The 18567-nt window shown below is 43.4% G+C and overlaps 1 protein-coding gene across 3 annotated transcripts in view; it reads left to right on the top strand.

Annotated features, from left to right (window-relative positions):
• The window catches only part of PSME4 (proteasome activator subunit 4), a 238832-nt gene that overhangs the window by 214219 nt on the left and 6046 nt on the right, over window positions 1–18567 (top strand). For 2 of the 3 annotated variants that reach the window (XM_030557730.1, XM_030557731.1), the window contains 2 exons: window positions 13580–13742; window positions 14721–14854. In XM_030557730.1, the coding sequence (XP_030413590.1) occupies window positions 13580–13742; window positions 14721–14854 (297 nt within the window). Of the gene's footprint in view, window positions 1–13579; window positions 13743–14146; window positions 14688–14720; window positions 14855–18567 lie in introns of those variants that run through there. The other variant, XM_030557732.1, reaches the window with a different exon arrangement.

Consider the following 18567-nt stretch of genomic DNA (forward strand, 5'->3'; position numbering starts at 1 on the left):
ATGGCAGCAAGTTCAGCATAAGGACTCTAGCATCCATCTGCCTTTCTTGAGCCTTAACATGTCTGATTGCTCCGTCCTAATCTGCAGCATCTCTTTCTGCGTGACACGCTCTTGTTCCCTGCATGCTCTCCTGTCCATGTCCAGGTTCTAAGACAGTGTAATTGTCCATGCTCTGAGCTCTGTCTTACCACTCTCAGAGGCGCGCATTAACTCATTGAACATGTCCTCTCGAGTTGTCTTTTTCTGCCTTGTAATCTGGGAAAGTCTTTGCCACGGTGTGGAGGATGCGCCAACGGACAAGATTTCAGCTGCAAGGAATGCAAAGCACAAGGGTAGTATTGACAATGCATACATTATTTCTGATGCAAGGTTTTTTTTATTAAAAAAATACCCCTCAGTATACTTCACTGCAAGCTGCAATGTAATCACAGTTGCTAGCTCTTGCAAGAGTCGGTTTGCTGCTCCAGCCATGGTGAGTACGGCCACAAGGAATGGCGAGAAGTGTTGTGCTGCTGCTTTTGTGACACATCCTTGAGATCACAGAGTGGAACTTGAGAAAAGCCTCCTTTCCCTTAGTAACCTGAATGATGCTTGAGGACAGGCACCAGTATAAAACTCCCCAAATAGTTGGGTTTTTTTTACCAAATGACACCGGTGGGGAAGGGAGATAAACAGGAAGCCACCACACACACCCTTTTTTTTTTTTCCAATGCTGCTTGCAATATGTGGTGATCCCTTCCAACTACAAGCACAGCACATTTGGAAAAGCATTGCTGTGTGAACCAGATTTCACTGTGGGGTGGGGAGTGGGAGGAGGGATAGTGAATCACTTGTTGAATTGTTTGCGCTTAAGGGCTAGCACTGAAAACTTCCTCCGTTTCCTCTAGGTGACCCTATATGATATCACTCTCCTGAGGGTAACAGAGATGGCAAAGGAGCAGATGCTGCAATCGTCTGGGTACAAACCTGGTCCTTATGCTGCAAGGGTGTGTGCTGCAATGATACCAGCAGAGTTAGTACTGGAGTGGCATGGGAAAGCATCCTACCGTGGTTGATGAAATAAGGCAGCCTTTCCCAGAAACCTTCTGCAAAGGATTGCAGCATACAGTACCTCCATGAAAGCTTCCTAGAGCTCTCCATGGAGGATTCCCGGGCCATCTACCTGCACACAAACAGTTTTTTTCAGAGAGCGCTTTCTGCATAGCTGGCGTGGCCACCGATACCCACTACACCTATTTTTTTGTTCAGATTAAACATAAAAAGTAATAACGTTACCCCTACAGTTTGATTGGCAGTGTGTAGTCACCAAAGTTGCCTTCTCTGATATCATGCTCTGCCACCATTTGGTCCCGTGAAGGGATGGGCTCCAAGGTTAAAAACATTCTTGGCCATCAGGGAGAATAGATCCTCCACTTTCCTGTCAACAATGTCCTCGCCGTTGTTGCTTGAGGTCACCTGGGGCTCCTGGGAGGTATCCATGGAGCGTTTTGGGGTAGTGGTGGTGTCGCTGCTGAGAATCACATGCAGCTCCTCATAAAAGCGGCATGTCTGTGGGGAAGAACCAGAACGACTGTTCGTCCCCTTGTCTTCTGGTATGCTTGTCAAAGCTCCTTTATTTTCATGCAGTACTGCTGCATTTCCCTTCTCCTCCATGCTCTTTGCAATCTTGGCATAGATGTCAGCTTTTCTTCTGCTAGATCGGAGCTCTGCCTGGACCGACTATTCTTCCCACACAGCAATAAGATCCATCACCTCCTGTGTACTACATGCTGGAGTGCCTTTGTGGCCTTGAGTCTCTATGAGCTCTCCACATGAGCTCTCCATGCTGATCAAACAGGAAATGAAAAATCAAAAGTTCCTGGGGCTTTAACTCCTGGAAGCCAATTCATTCAAATTACACAACGCAGTGTCTACACTATCTCCATGTTGACGCATGGATGTCAGATCAAGCACTACACCTCTCACAGAGGTGGAGCACAGAGGTTGATTTTATGGACCCCTTAGGTCAGTGAAAGGGACTGGGTAGTGTAGACATAACACAGCTTATGTCGACCTAAGTTTGTAGTGTAGACCAGGCCTGAGTCAAATCTAGTCAAAGGACTGAGTTTTCAGACTCAAAATTAATCTTTCTTCTTCAAGTGCTTGCTCATGTCCATTCCAATGTAGGTGTGTGCTCACCCCGAGCACCGCTGCTGGAAAGTTTTTCCCTCAGTGGTATCCATTTTGTCAGCTCTGCTGTCTCCTGGAGTCATGCCCTCATATCACTGGTATATAGGGCCTGGCCACACCCTCAGTTCCTTCTTACTGCCCATGACAGTCGCTGGAACTGATGCTTGTCCTTGTGTTTTTCCTGCAAGGACCTCTCTCTGTTGACTTTGTTGATTATCTATAAATAGTTCTTAATCTTGAGTTTCAGTTAGTTAGTAGCGGACCCTACTTAGCGGGGTTAGCCCTTCCCCGGCGCCAGGTATGCCTCAGTCCCCGTGGTTCAAGCTTGTGTGTTTTGGCATAAGCCGATGCTGGTTAGTGACTTGCATTCCAGCTGCTTCAAGTGTCTAGGGGAGGTTCATGTTCAGGAGTGTTGCAGGATTTGCAAGAGCTTCAGGCCCAGAATGAAGGAGGACAGGGACACTAGAATCAAGTTCTTCCTTATAGAGGCAGCGCTTGGTCCCCCTTCGGAGCTGAGTCATGTTGACCCAACACTGAATACTTTCACTTCAGTAAGAAGTGCCCTGCTGTCTCTAAGGGTGATACAGTGCCATTCCACTATGGGCTGGGACTCCTAGCATTGACACTCCTCTCCAGTGCCATGGAAGACAACTCTGGCACAGGACTCTCAACACTGCTTTCGATCACCAACACCGAGTAAGAATCAGAGAAAAATTGATTTGGGAGTGTTCCCCAACCTTCAGGTCTGCAGGGCATATTGATGCTGACAGAGTGCGACTCGTGCCTGGCCATTCGGAGACACCAGCAGTGTGTAAGGTACTGTTGATTCCAGCCCGAGAAAGGCACCATTGAATCCAGCACCTTTGGACTCTCCACCAAAAGTGAGTCATCGGAGTTCAACAGCCCTGACGCTACCATCCACACCGGAGGCGTTTGAGGCAACGAGGGAGTTAATGTCAATCCCGATACCACGATCTCCCATCATTTGGGAGCTAACACTGGCAGCACCAGAGGCGAGGACTGCCGCAGTACCAAGACTCCAGGTGCCATCAAAGGGCAAGCCGGCCATGATGTCACAGCATCGGTCAACTCCCTCCCGGCACCATTCTCCCACAGGAGCAGACCGCACTCCAATCGGAAATATCCAGTGGCTGAGATGAATCAGGGTATCCTGCCAACATCTTGGCCACCAGTGCAGTGGTAGATGCCACTACTGTGGCCATTCTTGAATCTCTGGACTTTTCAGCCAGTCCAGGGTCCACAGTCCAGAGGTCGTACTCTGTTGTATGAGTTAAGAGCTCCCTCACCAGCTACCTTGGAGCAAGAACCAAGCATTGGTGCCGAGCCTGGTACCGAACTGCAAAACCCAGCACCACAGGACCCAGCCACTGCAGAGGGCAAGGAACAAGGCCCCTACTGATACAGGCATCCTCATCCTCCCCCCAATGAGTTGGTGGCAGGGACAAGTATGAAACCTTCCCAGGACCACTACAGGGTATACCAGGAGCTCCTCAGGAGCATAGCCTGGTGGAGCAGATCTCTGAATCTTTCCATGCCCTGGTAGACATCTTAGCAGCTTCAGGACCATCGCGGGTGGCTCTGCCTTGGAACGATACCATTGTGGACCCCATCAAGGCCTTATGGCAGACTCCTGCGTACCGCCAACCTATTGCAAAGAGGATAGAGAGAAAGTACTTTGTCCCTCCCAAAGGGTACGAATTTCTGTACACACATGCCCCACCAGGCTTGTTGGTTGTTTCAGTGGTAAATGAGCGTGAGCACCAAAGTCAGCAAGGGCCGACTCCCAAGGCCAGAGATGCCAAAAAACTAGACTTTTTTGGCAGGAAGGTGTACTGAACTGGCAGCCTTCAGCTCAACAAGCCCTCCTGAGTCAATATGATTTCAACTCCTGGAGTGCAATAGTGAAATTCAAGGAGCTTTTGCCTCAGGAGTCATGAGACGAGTTCTCAGCCCTAGATTTAGAGGGGAAATCGGTGGCAAGGAAGTCCCCTTCAGGCAGCTTTGGATGTGGCAGACTCTTCAGCCCAATCCATGGCATCAGCTGTGATCATGAGAAGAAGCTCATGGCTTCAGTCCTTGAGGTTGCCCTGTGAGGTGCAGCAGACTGTGCAGGACCTTCCATTTGAAGGCAAGTTGCTCTTTTCTGAGCAAATGGACTTGAAGCTGCATAGTCTGAAAGACTCCAGAGCCACCCTGAAATCCCTGGGATTGCATGTACCGGCTCCTGCCAGGAAGCACTCTAAGCCCCAATCGACGGCCCACTTCCACCAACCACAGCAGAGACAAGACTACAGCAGGAGATGGAGTAGAGGCTATAAGAGAAGTCCTCCGTCCCAGTCCTAGTCTGCCCCGGTGCCTGCCTCCCTCTTCCTCCTCCCGTGCCCCGCTCCCCTGTGCCCTCCTGAGACAATCTGCGGGGTCTAAGCAGGACTTTTGATGGGATATATCAAGGCAATGTGTGGATCTGATTTCTCCTATATTTGTGGACCGGTTAGGATTACAGGCGTGCGTCTATCAAGCGTGGGCCCGCATTACTTCAAATCTCTGGGTGCTACGCACGATAGAACTAGGATATACCCTTCAAGTCAGTTGTTCACCTCCTTCCCATCCCTCTTCAAGCACTTTCTCACAAACAACTTCTGGCCCAGAAGGTGCAGTCACTTCTAAGTGTGGGAGCAGGGGAAGAGATTTCACTGGAGCTAAGAGGGTCAGGGGTTCTGCTACATTTGAACTGCTGGCAATGTGCTCTCTGCTCTATCTGTTCTGGAATGTGTCCTCCCTGGCCATCATTACTTCAGCCAGAAGGGTCTCAGAAATCCAAGCCCTTACTTCAGAACCACCATTCACAGTCTTTTTCAAGGACAAGATGCACCTCTGGCCCCACGCGGCCTTCCTGCCAAAGGTGGTCTCACAATTCCATAGTAACCAGGATATCTTCCTATCCTATTCATTATAAGAAGCCACATGCTAACAGGGAGGAACAGACATTCCATGCGCTGGATGTTAGGCGTGCTCTAGCATTTTACATAGAAAGGACTAAACCCTTTTAGAAATCCACTCAGGTCTTTATAGCCATTGCAGACAGAGTGAAAGGCCGTCCAGTCGCAGCACACAGAATCTCATCGTGGATCACTTCCTGTATCGCACATGCTACGACCTACCAAAGGTCCCAGCTCCTCCACTGACAGCCCTTTCTACAAGAGCCTCAACCATCATCAGCTGCGCCCAAGTTCTGATTCAGGACATCTGTAGGGCAGCAACATAGTCATCAGTCCACACTTTTGCATCCCACTATGCCATCACCCAGCAAGCTAAAGACAATGTGACTTCTGGCCAAGCAGTGTTACAGTCAGTATGCCAATGAACTCCAAACTCTCCACTGGTGCAGCTTCTTGGGAGTCACTACATTGGAATGGACATGCACTCAAAGAAGAAAAAACGGTTACTAGTCTTCTATAACTACCGTTCTTTGAGATGTGTTGCTCATGTCCATTCCAAACCTCTTCCTCCCCCGCCCCCCATCTGCCCTTCTGTTGGAGTTAGCTTGCAAGAAGGAACTGAGGAGGCAGCAGGTCGGTGGGTCCCTATGTACCACCACTATGAGGTGTGACTCCAGGGGGCACCAGAGCCAACCCAACTGATACCACTGAGAGGGAAACTTTCCAGCAGCGGTGTTCAGAGCGAGTAGACACCTCTGTTAGAATGGACATGAGCAACATATCTTGAAGAACAACAGTTACAGAAAATTAGTAACCATTTTTTTCAAGTTCCTAAGTAACTTAAATGCATCGAGCTTAAAAGCCAGGTGTTGATTTGAGAAAACATAGCATCTCATTGGAGAACAGATAGGCCATCAGTATTCTGACCATCAAAGCAGTACTCTGTGTTTTAAAAATGTTGAGAAATTTGGCTTCTAGGAAACTACTATTGCTCAGGATGCACAAACCAAAGAGTCAAACTCAAATGGTGATTTTAATGTATGTGTGCTCTTGAGAACACTAGTGGGCATGAATGTGAGGTGCATTACAAAGAGTGTTTATCAGCAGGTCTTCTAATTTGTGAAATTCTTCCTCTCAGTAAAGCTTTTTAAATTAACATTATATCAATAATGTATTGGATATATTAAAAAGTGTTCTATGAAATCACATGGATTTTTTTATATTACAGTGCAGAATCATAGTGAGAAATGTTAATGTTTCAGCCAGAACTGAGCCCCTTCATCTCTGGTCCCCAAATATCACTTCGTTCTGTGTCTTATTTGCAAAGGACAATTTATCCATAATGCCTAACTAAAAGTTTATTTTCATGTAACGTGTTTCTCTTCCTGGAAGGGCAAGAGGTCCCGCTTGTGTCATGCTCTTGTGTAAAATCTGTTTAAAATTGGGGTGAAAGGTCTCACTATGACAATCTAAGCTGTGAAAAGTGAATTGCAAGAAATTTTTAAAACATAAATATAGAATGAATATTTCAAATTGTGTGAGATTGCACCTTGTATTTAAAGAGCAGCACTTTAACCCTCTGCTCCCAGTGCACTGGCTCCATTCTCCAGCAGGTCTCTTTGGTACCAGTCATGTCACGACATGTTATAGTATTACAGTAAAATAAGAGCTGTGAGCCTAGATAACTTGTTATCCTTACTAATAAAGCACTCATCACGTAATCCCCCGTTTACATAATTTACAAAAATTGCTGTTCACTTTTAATAGTTAAATAGATTTGCAAATAATTAGATAAAACATATGTCCTTGAACTACTGAGGTAGAAATCAGCAAAAGCTATTTTGTGTAATCTCTTGCAATCATGTTGTTTCCATAGAAACCTTACTTTGCTGTAGCAGTAATCTTGCTTTTTCATTATAAGAATTGGCAAGTTCCAGTATGGTAATTACTGAAACATAGCATTGCTTTCATCGTGTTATGTTTAATGAGAAGGTGATTTCAGTACAGAACCTCATTTCTGATAGTCTGTATACCTTGTCTTTCTGTTCTGGGCTGAAACGTGACAGACAAGTTCTTAGTTCTGAAGTGGATTTTCAGGTTAAGTAAAAATGCTAAAATTGATGTTTTTTACCATCACTTCTTTTGCCTCTCTCTTAATGGACTTTTTAAATTTCTAGTATTTCTGATGGGTTCCTCAGGAATCACTTCCACAGTTCTCGCCCAGCCCTCATGTTTGCAGTTTTGTTGTAGCTGTGTTGGTCCCAGGACATGAGAGAGACCAGGGGGATGAGGTAATATCTTTTTTTGGACCAACTTCTGTTGCTTGAAGGGACAAACTTTCAGGCTTCATAGAGCTCTTCCTCAGGTCTGGAAAAGGAGTCTAGCATGTCCAAGCTAAATGCAAAGTGGAACAGACTTAGCATAAGCACTTTGTAGATGACCACTTAAAATGAAATGGTCAATTAACACCTCTGCAGTTGCAGGACAATGACGGGTTCCTAGGCAGCAAGGTGTGTTAAAAGTTGTTGTAATGGGCCATAAAACCCATGTCCTGGGCCTTGTCTATACTACACAGTTCTGTTGACAAAAGTCAGGTTTTGTCATCAAAACAATGGAGGTATGCACACTACAGTGCTACTTCGCTGCCAAAACTCTCCTGTGTTGCTCACAAAATAAAACCACTTTGACAAGAAGCACAGAACTTTTTGCGACAAAGTTGCATCGACAAAGTGCCAGTGTAGATACCCCACTTGGTTATATCGCTGTAAATGACCTCCAGAAGATATCCCACAATGCCTAACCTGACCACTCTCATCAGCCGTTAGAACTCTGCTGCCTTGCACCCAGGTACATAGGCATCCACCCCTCCCCCTTTAAAGGCCAGAGAATTTTTGAAATTCTACTTCCTGTTTACTTGGTGTGGAGAGCTCACATTGCATCTTCCCAGTTGACCATGGCAGCTCCATGAAGCAAACGTTCTCCTGCTTGGAGCACACCTGAATTGCTGGATCTGCTGGCATTTAGGGGAGAGGCAGCTGTGCAGTCCCAGCTCTGCTCCAGTCATATTAACTTCAATACCTATGGGAAGATTTCTCGTGGCTTGTTGGATAAGAGCTGCCAACGGGACACATATCAGTGCCGTGTGAAGATAAAGTAACTGAGGCAGGTGTACCAGAAGGCAAGGGAGGCAAACCATCACTCTGATGCTGCACTGAAGACCTGCCGCTTCTATAAGGAGCTGGGCGCCACTTCGACAGCAACCCCACCTCCACTGGCAAGAGACCTGGAGATACTGTGGGGGGGAGGGGGGCCCTGAAGACAACGGACGGAAGACTCAACCCCTAGGACAAAGTGCGGGACAAGGGGGTTGAGTTGGACGACAAGGTGGGACAGTTGACAGGGTTGTCTAGTACCGTGGTGAGCCAGGACCTCTTCTCCACCCAGGGACAGTGAGAAAGTAATTGTTATGTTAAGAGAGGTGTATTTTACTACAATGATTCTTTGCTGTGCATGAACTAACAATCATACTTCTGTAGAAGCACAGGAAACAATACACAGAGCTGACATTTACACATCGACAGAGGGCCTCTGCCAGATAAGGAAGTGACCAAGGCGGAGCAGGGAGGACATGTTCCAAGAGGTGCTTTAATCCTCAGAAGCCATAAAAAGAGAACGGAGGGAGTGGAGAGAGACCCTGAAGGAAAAATTTTAAAATGGAAAGGCAGGACAGAGAGGAGTGCATTGTAAAGGACTAGGAGCAGATGATAAAAGTGATGGAGGAGCAAACAGAGATATTGAAGTCCCTAATCACTCTCCAGGCAAAACACATGCATGTTTCCCTCCCACCCCAGCCAACACAGAACTGCTTTCCATGCCCTCCCCAAACTCCTCCCACAAATTTCTTGCAACTTCCTGGAACACCTCAGTACCCCATTCATGCCACCCCCATCGGTCAGCTTCCAAAATGATAGCTGGACTTACACACAGCTATGGGACTCTATACTGCCCTTCATTGTTGTCTGCCTTCCCACCAAGCCTTTCATGTGTGTTGTTAATTGGTATTAAATAAAAACAAACTCTCTGAAAGATAACCAATCTTTATTTGTCTCCTACATGTGGCAGTTGCTGTTCGTAATAATACATAGTGGTGATCATTTGCTGACTACAAATCCCAGTCAGGAATCATCACAATTTTCTTGCAAGGCAGCTAGTTAACATAGCATGGCAGAATGCTCTATAGAAAGAGTTGCATTACTAAGCTCATTATCAAAATATTGCTTTAAAACCTCCCTGATTCGAATAGCCCCCCATTGTGCCCCTCTAATAGCGCTGGTGTCTGTCTGCTCCATCCCGGGGGGAACTTTTCACCCTTAGCCTCACAAATATTATGGAGTATCAGCAGACTGCTATGACCATGGGAATGTTTTCCTCGTTTTGGTATAACCTGCCATAAAGGCAGCACGAGCATACTTTTAGTCTGCCAAAGGCACATTCCACAGTCCACTGTGTTCAGCTGCTCCATGAATGCCGGAAGTAATCTGGTGGTGTTTCTTTCCATGACACACAAGCAGGTCAGGCAACTCTGATTCCTGTTCAGATTGGGTGTTTATGATATACTGCATGACCATCTGCAGGGTATTCATAACAGTGACCACAACAGTAGAGCGCAGTGCGGGATCCATCCTTTCACACAAAGATGGTGGGTGCACAATAAACGGGCCATTGAAAAATGCCGCGAAATGCAGTTGGAACCCCATGAATGCTGGGACAGAAAGAACTGCATCATGGGATGATCAGCTTGCCATCCCACAACTCCTATCTGCAGAAGGGGTCAAGTAGGACAATGGGATGGCTATCCACCATGCCCTGCTCTCCTTGTCAATGCTAGAGTACCAAGTGTAGATGCACTCTGCTGACAGAAGGAGCATAGTGTGAAATGCACAAGCAATATAATTATACCCATTTTGATTGTCGGCTTAACTTGCATTGACAAAACTCTGTAGTGCAGACAAGGCCCGAGATGGTCTCTCTGTGAAACTTGAAAGCTTGTCCCTTCCATCAACAGAAGTTGGTCCAATAAAAGACATTACCTCATCCACTGTATCTTTTTTAGGTATCATGGTAGATGACCAAAGGAACATAAACTCTAGTGTAATACCATGGCTCATGATCCTTGGAGAAATATAGAGTAAAAGTAGGGAAGTGATATTGCCTATAGCATTGGTGAGACCACTACTGAAATACTATCCACTTCTGGTGTCCACACTTAAAAAGGATGTTGGGAAAAGATAAAAAGGATTCAGAGAAGAGCTACAAGAATTATTTGAGGTCTGGAAAATACATCTTACAATGAGAAGCTAAAGGACCTCAGTCTATAGTTTATTGAAGAGAAGCTTAAACGTGACTTGATCATGGTCTCAAAGTACCTACAGGGAGAAAATATCTGGATTCTTTAATCTAGCAGACAAAGGTATTAAAAAAAAAATCTAGTGATTACAAAGCTGAAGTTAGCTTAAAAAATAAAAACCTGGAAATTCAGCACAGATTTTTTTCAGTGAGGGCAAGTAACCATTGGAACATCTTATCAAGGGATATGGTAGATTATCTATCCCTTGAAGTCCTTAACTGTAATTTTCAAATGATTTTAGTTCAACCACAGGTAATTAGGTTTGATATGTTAATTAGCGTTTGGAGTTCTGCTGCCTGTGTTATGTAGGAGGTCAAACTAGATCATTATCATGGTCCATTTTTAAAGACTGTTCAAGACAGTCTGCTGGCCTGGGCAAAAGTTCAGTCTGCCATCCCCTTCCTATTCCCAGAACAGAAGTTCTCAACTGGGGTAGAGGGGTGTGCAGTGAGACAAGACGCACCTCCATCATGACGGAGGGACAGGTAGGCCAAATTTGAGTTAATGGCATTGTAACCTGACATGCGGTGTTGCAGTGCCACTCAGGTTGGCCCCAGTTTCCCTAGGCAGAATATGCTGGCCTATGCAGCTGCCTAGTTTGTTTATAACTTATCCATTCTGGTATTAAAATCTGTGAAATTGAAACATCTAGTCTGGGTAAATGGTCCCTTAAAGGGTTAAGGTGTTTCATTAGTTGTTCATGAAGTCAATGTTAAAACAGCTTTTAAATGAACCAAAACATATAAAAAGTACATAATTTACTGTAAGACAACATTGAATCTAATTTATAGAGTTTTTTAATGGGACTTTAATTTTCTCAGTCCTGATCTGCTTTAGGAAAATGTCAAAATGGCAGCTTCATATTTTTTGCTTCTTTTTTGTACTTTATATATTATAAAAGTATATAGTGAAATGTACTGCTTAAAATCTTTTTATTACAATGCAGCTTCCCTTTTAAGAAACTTGCGTGTCTTAGCTTCTTACAGCAAATAGTGCACTGGGAGTACTCTACTAAAACTTCTCATTGTGGTCTGAATTTTTTGTTCTAATTTTCAGTATGTCATTAAACACTTATTACTTACATTTAGAACAAGAAAGCCAACTGCTACAGTTTGACTCCTCCACAAAAAAATTGTAGTTAGAAAATCCTGATGCATGGGAAAGTATTCCACTGAATATGTTTCTACTCTGTAGCTTTTAGATCATCATATAGGCCTGATGGCTTATAAATTCTTAACTATGTGAGATGTTAATGGGCATTGCAATATATATGTATAAAATTATACCTTATTAATGTGATTTTTAAGGACTTTGTTTCTAGGTGTTTCTTGCAGCACAATATTGCCATTCATAAGATTGATTTGACAATATTGAAAATGGATTCTAATACAGTGAACAGTGATGAAAATGATTACCTAGTGAGCCTGCTCACTTTACAGCCAGACTTTCACCTATTCTGGGACTTGCATTAGCACTTAATGTTTCATTTAATAGCTTAGTCCTTAAGAGGCTCGTAAATTGCTGATAAACAGTACTGGCAGACTATTTCACTTCATACTTTACACTATTAATAACAAGGATCATATTTGAATAATATGCTATGGAAATGTAAATGGAAGGAAGTCTCAAGAGCCTATTGTTAACTTACTATGTTTAATTATTACAGCACTTGCTGCTATATTTTATTACTTTGTGGAGGTTCAGAACATTATGTTCAAGGATATAATTTATTATAATCTGCTACATTGGATTCAGAGCATTGGTAGGTGTTTGTACTCTACATAGATGTGCGTTCTGTTTAGTGTAACAGTATGTACTTATTAGTAAATGAGGCAACTGCTGCCAACATTTTAATAAGCTAATTGGGCTTTCAGATTTTTAAATGTTAAAATGTTCTTATGGTCAGTCCATACACCTTGGTTTTTAATAGCAATGGGCCTATTATGACAGGACCAAATTTGAGATGACAAGGCAGAACCTATGTTTCTACAATTAATTTTTTTGTGTAGTTCACTGATTTTAATGGCCTGTTAGGAGTGATGTAGTAACACTGACTAGGCGTAGCTGTTTTTGTAAGCAAACAGTAACTTAATTGTCTGGTGAAATTATTAAAGATTGTAGCATTGTGAATTTGTGGATAATTAGTTGAAATTGATTTGGCTTGTAACTTAGTTACAGAAGAGCGGTGCATGTCTCTATCCTATCTATTTTTACAAGCCAGTTTACTGATGGATTGACCAAGGCTCAAGGCAGTAAAATGAATACTGGAAGGCTACAGAACTGAGTCAGACTGCACACTGCTGACATGATGATATTGCCTAATAACCCAACATGGCTTATAAACATCAGCAAGAATTACAGCATTATGAAGAGTATTGTGGTAATTCAGTCTTAATACGAGGTGGCCTGATAAATTTCCCAAGTTTCAACTCGGACAATGGATATCATGAATATAAAAATTCTTAAACTTGCATACCTCCAAGATGTTCATCCTATGCTATGAAAGGTTTCATATGTAGCAAGGAAAGAAATGAAACACTTTTGGATAAAGGTATACTTTCCCCTGTGTAAACTGATCTTAGTGTACCGATTTCATTAATGGACAAAGCAGGTATCTCTATAATAGTTGTACTATTTTTATATTCTCTATAAAAGCACAATAGCATTATAAATTGTTCTGGATTATATATTTATCACACATGACTATTTTTCAGAATTCGAAATCAGTTGCTGTTTTAGCTTACAACACAAGTTTGACACTGAAATTTTATTGTTTGCTGCAGTCGTGGATCACTAATTTTGTCTACCTGTGTAAAGACAGTTTTAAAATTGTAAATGAATATTGTTTATTGCTTTATTTGTGACACTTTAATATACTAATTGTATTTAATGACCTACTAAGACGAGGTGATAAAAACTTGAAACACCTTTCTCAAGCATAGTATGGCAAGGTAATCCAGCTGATAAGTCCAAAGGGCAGTAATAAAAGTCAGCCATGAATGTTTGCTGTAGTAATTGATGTAGCTGATGTTTCTGCTTCTAGGTGAGAGAAATGGCTGCTACCACACTGAGTGGTCTGCTACAGTGCAACTTCCTCACTATGGATAGCCCTGTGCAGGCTCACTTTGAACAGCTCTGCAAGACAAGACTACCAAAAAAGAGAAAGCGAGACCTTGGCACAGTGGTGGATACCATTCCTTCTGCAGGTAAAGACACTGCCTCAGAGAAGCAAACTGTACATTAAAAAAACTGGTTCAGTTACTTTATTTACATCATCCTTAGACAACCCAGATGGCTAGAATAGGCTCTACAGTTAAGGAGGAATCTTCAAGCAATATACATAAAGAAACAGATCTGATGTGTATGCAAATATTTTATAATACTTTATGTATTTTGTGTATGCAAATATTTTATAAACCATCATGACAAAATATTTTTGTTTATAAATCTGACTTTTTTTGTGCATGTTTGTATTGCTCCTAGCACAATGGGGTCCCAATCCCAATTAGGTATTTTGAGTGCTGATAAATACAAATGTTAAATAACAATATACTACAGAGCAGTTATATGGCTAGATTAATAGGTTTTTGTGGTTTATTCTTATACCTAGGGTGCACTGCTTACCAGTCTCCATGAATGTACATGTATTCAGAGACTCGTCAAAGAGGAAGTGGTTATTTTACCAGTAAGTGTAGTTCTTTGAGGGTTGTCTTAGCAGTCACACTCCTCATCCACCTTCACCTGTGAGGCACCGGAGAAAGGAACTAAGTTAGAGCTTGCCCTCCCTAGAACTTTCACTGGCATTAGACTCTATTTACATGAGCCCCAATAGGAACAGTTTACCAGAAAGTTACAGAACACTGATCCAGGCATTTTTGAGTCCACTGTGTGTAGATTAGCAGAGGCAGCCCTTGAACTGGTAAATAACCTCTCCTTTTTGATTCTTCACAAGAGCCTGTAATGGATAGAAGAGGTGGAGATTAAGAATTCCCCTAGTATGGATGTTAGTTGCACTTTACTGCTCATGACAACTTACATTTAATGTGTATTTATTTTAGTACTTTTCATAAGTTAAAAATAGCTGGAATTACTGAAAGTGAAGTGTCAAGTCTGACTGTGTTATGGAAACATATTCTGAGAGATTTGTATCCTGCCACATGTGTATTACAGTCTTTTCATTGCAGACTTGGTTAAGCGCCATGCTGGTGTGCTTGGACTTAGTGCATGTATTTTGTCAAGCCCTTATGATGTGCCCACTTGGATGCCCCAGCTTCTGATGGACCTCAGTGCCCACCTTAATGATCCTCAGCCTATTGAGGTAAAAATAGTCTGATTCTATTTATTTTTTCTCTTTAATCTAAAACATGTCTATCGTCCTTACAGTAGCTTCCTGAAGAAAGACCGTGAAGGAATATGTTTGTCACAGTGTGACATTTTTTTCTTCAAAAGTTCATAACTTTGCTAAATCCAAACCTGCTTTAACTCAGAGGTACCTTATGAAAGCATGCCAATTCCTTGCCATAGTTCTGTTTCTGCCTCAGTCATTTCTACACTAGAGCCAAAAATAAATTAAGTAGAAAGCTGAGAGTTTTATTTATAATGGGGGGAATTCCCTTACTTTCCTTGTACTCTCTCCCACACACAAAGTATGTGTCTGTCTCTGTTATGTTGTCTCCCCTCCCTCCTGTTCATGCTACCTTGATGAGAGGCTTCATTAACAACATGTTAACCCTTGAGGGCTCATCATTTAGCAGCAAGGCATTCCCTGGGAAATATCCCACCCTCTAACTTCACCACCTCAACCAAGCTTCACAATTATCATTGCTATGTACAGTATTAAATTGTTTGTTTAAAATATATACTGAGTATATATCTATATAATATATAGTTTTTTGTCTGGTGAAAAAAATTTCCCTGGCACCTAACCCCCCCCATTTACATTAATTCTTATGGGGAAATTGGATTCGCTTAACATCTTTTCACTTGGTCGCATTTTTCAGGAACATAACTACAATGTTAAGCAAGAAATTACTGTAGCTGTTGCTAGCACTCCAACTATACTATTGTTATTAACTATAGTGTTTAAACTTTGTGGAGGGGAATTTCCTGGAAAGAGCTAACCAGATCGCTAGGGCTTATTTTTACTGGATTACAAAAATTAAATCTGGAGAGTGTATATAATTCTTTTGCCTTTAAGGTGCACCAAATGAGATCTGTTAAATAATAATAAGAGACAATCCTATTATCATTTAATATATCTCATTTGGTGCACCTCAGAGGCAAAATTACGATATCTCTGGCATAATGATAAACAATATCTCTGGAACATGACACTAAAAGTTTGATCTCCACCCACTTTGCAAGTTGTGTTTGACTGAACAAAAAATATTGTTTAAGCCTTTTACCATCTGTCTGTCCAGCGCTGAAAAACCCAGTAGAGCCTGAGCCCCTACAGTAGCATGAACAAGATTGAAAATTCAAAGGCGGAAGAAGATCAAGATTAATAAGGATTTATCATAGGGCTCCAAAGTTTGCAAAACAAAAAAAAAACCAACTGGCAAAGGTTCTTTCACCTTACGTAAGAGCCTTGACAACACTGATCTAGAGATATTAGAATTTAAAACTAGTTGTAAATGCTACAGTCTTACAGATCTGGACTGGATGAACTTTTGGGGGTCCATTCCATACTTCCCAACTGTCTAAACGTATACAAATGCTAGTTTAGGAGTATCATCAAAATATAGAAGTACCTGTTCTTCTTCGAGTGGAGTCCCTGTGAGAGCTCCACTTCAGGTGATTGTGTGCCCTGCACCTCTAGTCAGAGAATCTCAGTACCTGGCTGGGCCGCAGATGCACTCTCACTCCCTTGTGCCTGCAGTGGCAATTAAGTAGTGCTGTGCAGCCCTTTCACCCACCAGTTCCTTCTCAGTCACCCTTGGTCCGAGTTGGAGCTCCAGCAATGCGCGCTCTCACTTTTACCTCAGATGTAGTTGAATTAAATTAGTCAAGTAGCTTAGTATAATTAGGTTAGTTGGTTAAGAACCCTTTATTTCTTTTTCTCCCCATTAAAAAATAAATAAATAATATTCCTTTCATCCTCTTAAGGGACATTATTTTTCCTCAGAATGCCAGGGTCGCCTGGCTTTAAACACTGCCTCTCTTGTCATGAGGCAATTCTGCTTTCTGATGAACATTCGCAATGTGTCTGGTGCCTGGGGGAAACTTATGTGCCCCAGAAGTGCACCCATTGCCACAGTCTTAAGACCTGGACAAGGAAAGTGAGGGATCTTAAATTGAAACTTATCCTAATGGAGAAGTCTCTCCGTCCCACCTTAGGCTCGGGTTCGCAAACTTCTCCTGCCTCTTTATCACCGCAGGCAGCTTCTGACAGACCCCCCTCCTCCACCCTGAAAGGAAGGGACCTATTTCCTAAAGGACGTGTAGAGAGGAGAGCTAACACGCCCCCTACCAAGACCGCATCAAAGAGGAAACGTTCCCCAACTCCATCCACCACGTCGGTACCGAACATGCCATGGCTTAGTACCTTTGAGTCGGCAGGGATCTCCAGTACCAGCAGTACCATCAGAGCCACAGACACTAAGCAGGCAGGCTCTAAGAAGGAGGGCAGACAGAAGACCACCTCCTCCATCTTGGCACCAGCAGCACAGACAAAGTGCTGCTCCGTAACAAGCAAATTTGCAGTACAAAAGGCAATAGCGCCACCTGCTGGCCCTTTGTTCAGTAGCACAGACACCGCACCGCAGATTGCCACGCCATCCTCAGCATGCTCGCTGTCGGCTCCTTTCCTGCTGGTACCACAAGGTCCCCTGGTACTCCCACTATTCTCTGTACTACCTTTCACACAGGTACCTTCATTGGTACCACAGCCTCAAGAGTTCCTTGCTCTGAAGAACCTGACAATTGCCCCAGTATCACAATCATCTCTTCTCTGTACCGATACTACTTCGGTACTTTTGCTACCACTCACTCCACCAGTTACAGCCGCTCCTCCTTTCTCTAGTGAGGAGGATGAAGATGAAGAAGATGGGAAGTTTTTTCCTCCCAACACTCTTCACTTATGCAAGGCAGTGTTCGGTCCACACATCAGGAATGCCCTTAGCCTCTGCCATGGTCTGAATTTCCAGGGTGATATGCTTACCCCTGGAAACCCCCACCTATGCCCTTCCCATTTCAGTGGGCATTCTGTGACCAATGAGCAGCTTATAGACAGTTTTACCCCAGATCTCTAAGTGGCACCACAGAGGTGCATACGCAGTCTTCACCACAGTCTACAGTGCTACCAGCTGCCCCTCCCAAACAAAGTGTTGCGGGAAGGGAAGACGTTTTAGCTCAGGAGGCAACTCCTGCCACCTGCACTTCGTTGTCACTGGGTGAGAGTATTATACCCCTTACACCGACTGCTGGGGATGATTTCAGGAATTTCCCGGAGCTCTTCAAAAGAATAGCAGACACACTCCAGGTAACCCTAGAGGAGATCTCGGAGTCATGTCACAAGCTTTTGGATATACTTCACATCACTTGCTCCAACATTGCCCTTCAGATTAACTCAGCAATCATGGAACCTGCCACAAACATCTGGCAGACCCCTACTGCTGTCCCACCCACACGTAAGAGAGCGGACAAACAATATTACATCCCTTCAAAAGTCAGTGAACAGGGCAAACAGCATTACTCTAGAACCACCCCTTATGACAGAGTGGAAAAGATGGGACTTACTAGCCGCAAGGCCTATTCATCAGTGACACTGCACTTCCAGATTGCTAATTATGAAGCACTGATGGTGAAGTATGACCATACAAACTATTCCAAATTTTCTGACTTTTTTGTCCTCTGGTATGTAGTCAATAGAGAGCAGTTTACATTGCTCATTTCCGCTCTTGGCTAGAACTGCCCTCCAAGCCTCTTTGGACTCTACTGACACCATGGCAAGGACCATCGTACACACAGCAGCCAAGACAATACAATAACCAGAGGTGTAGACAGAGACCATCCAGACGTAGACTAAGCTCC

Source organism: Gopherus evgoodei, chromosome 3 (assembly GCF_007399415.2).
Source record: "Gopherus evgoodei ecotype Sinaloan lineage chromosome 3, rGopEvg1_v1.p, whole genome shotgun sequence".
NCBI lineage: Eukaryota > Metazoa > Chordata > Testudines > Testudinidae > Gopherus > Gopherus evgoodei.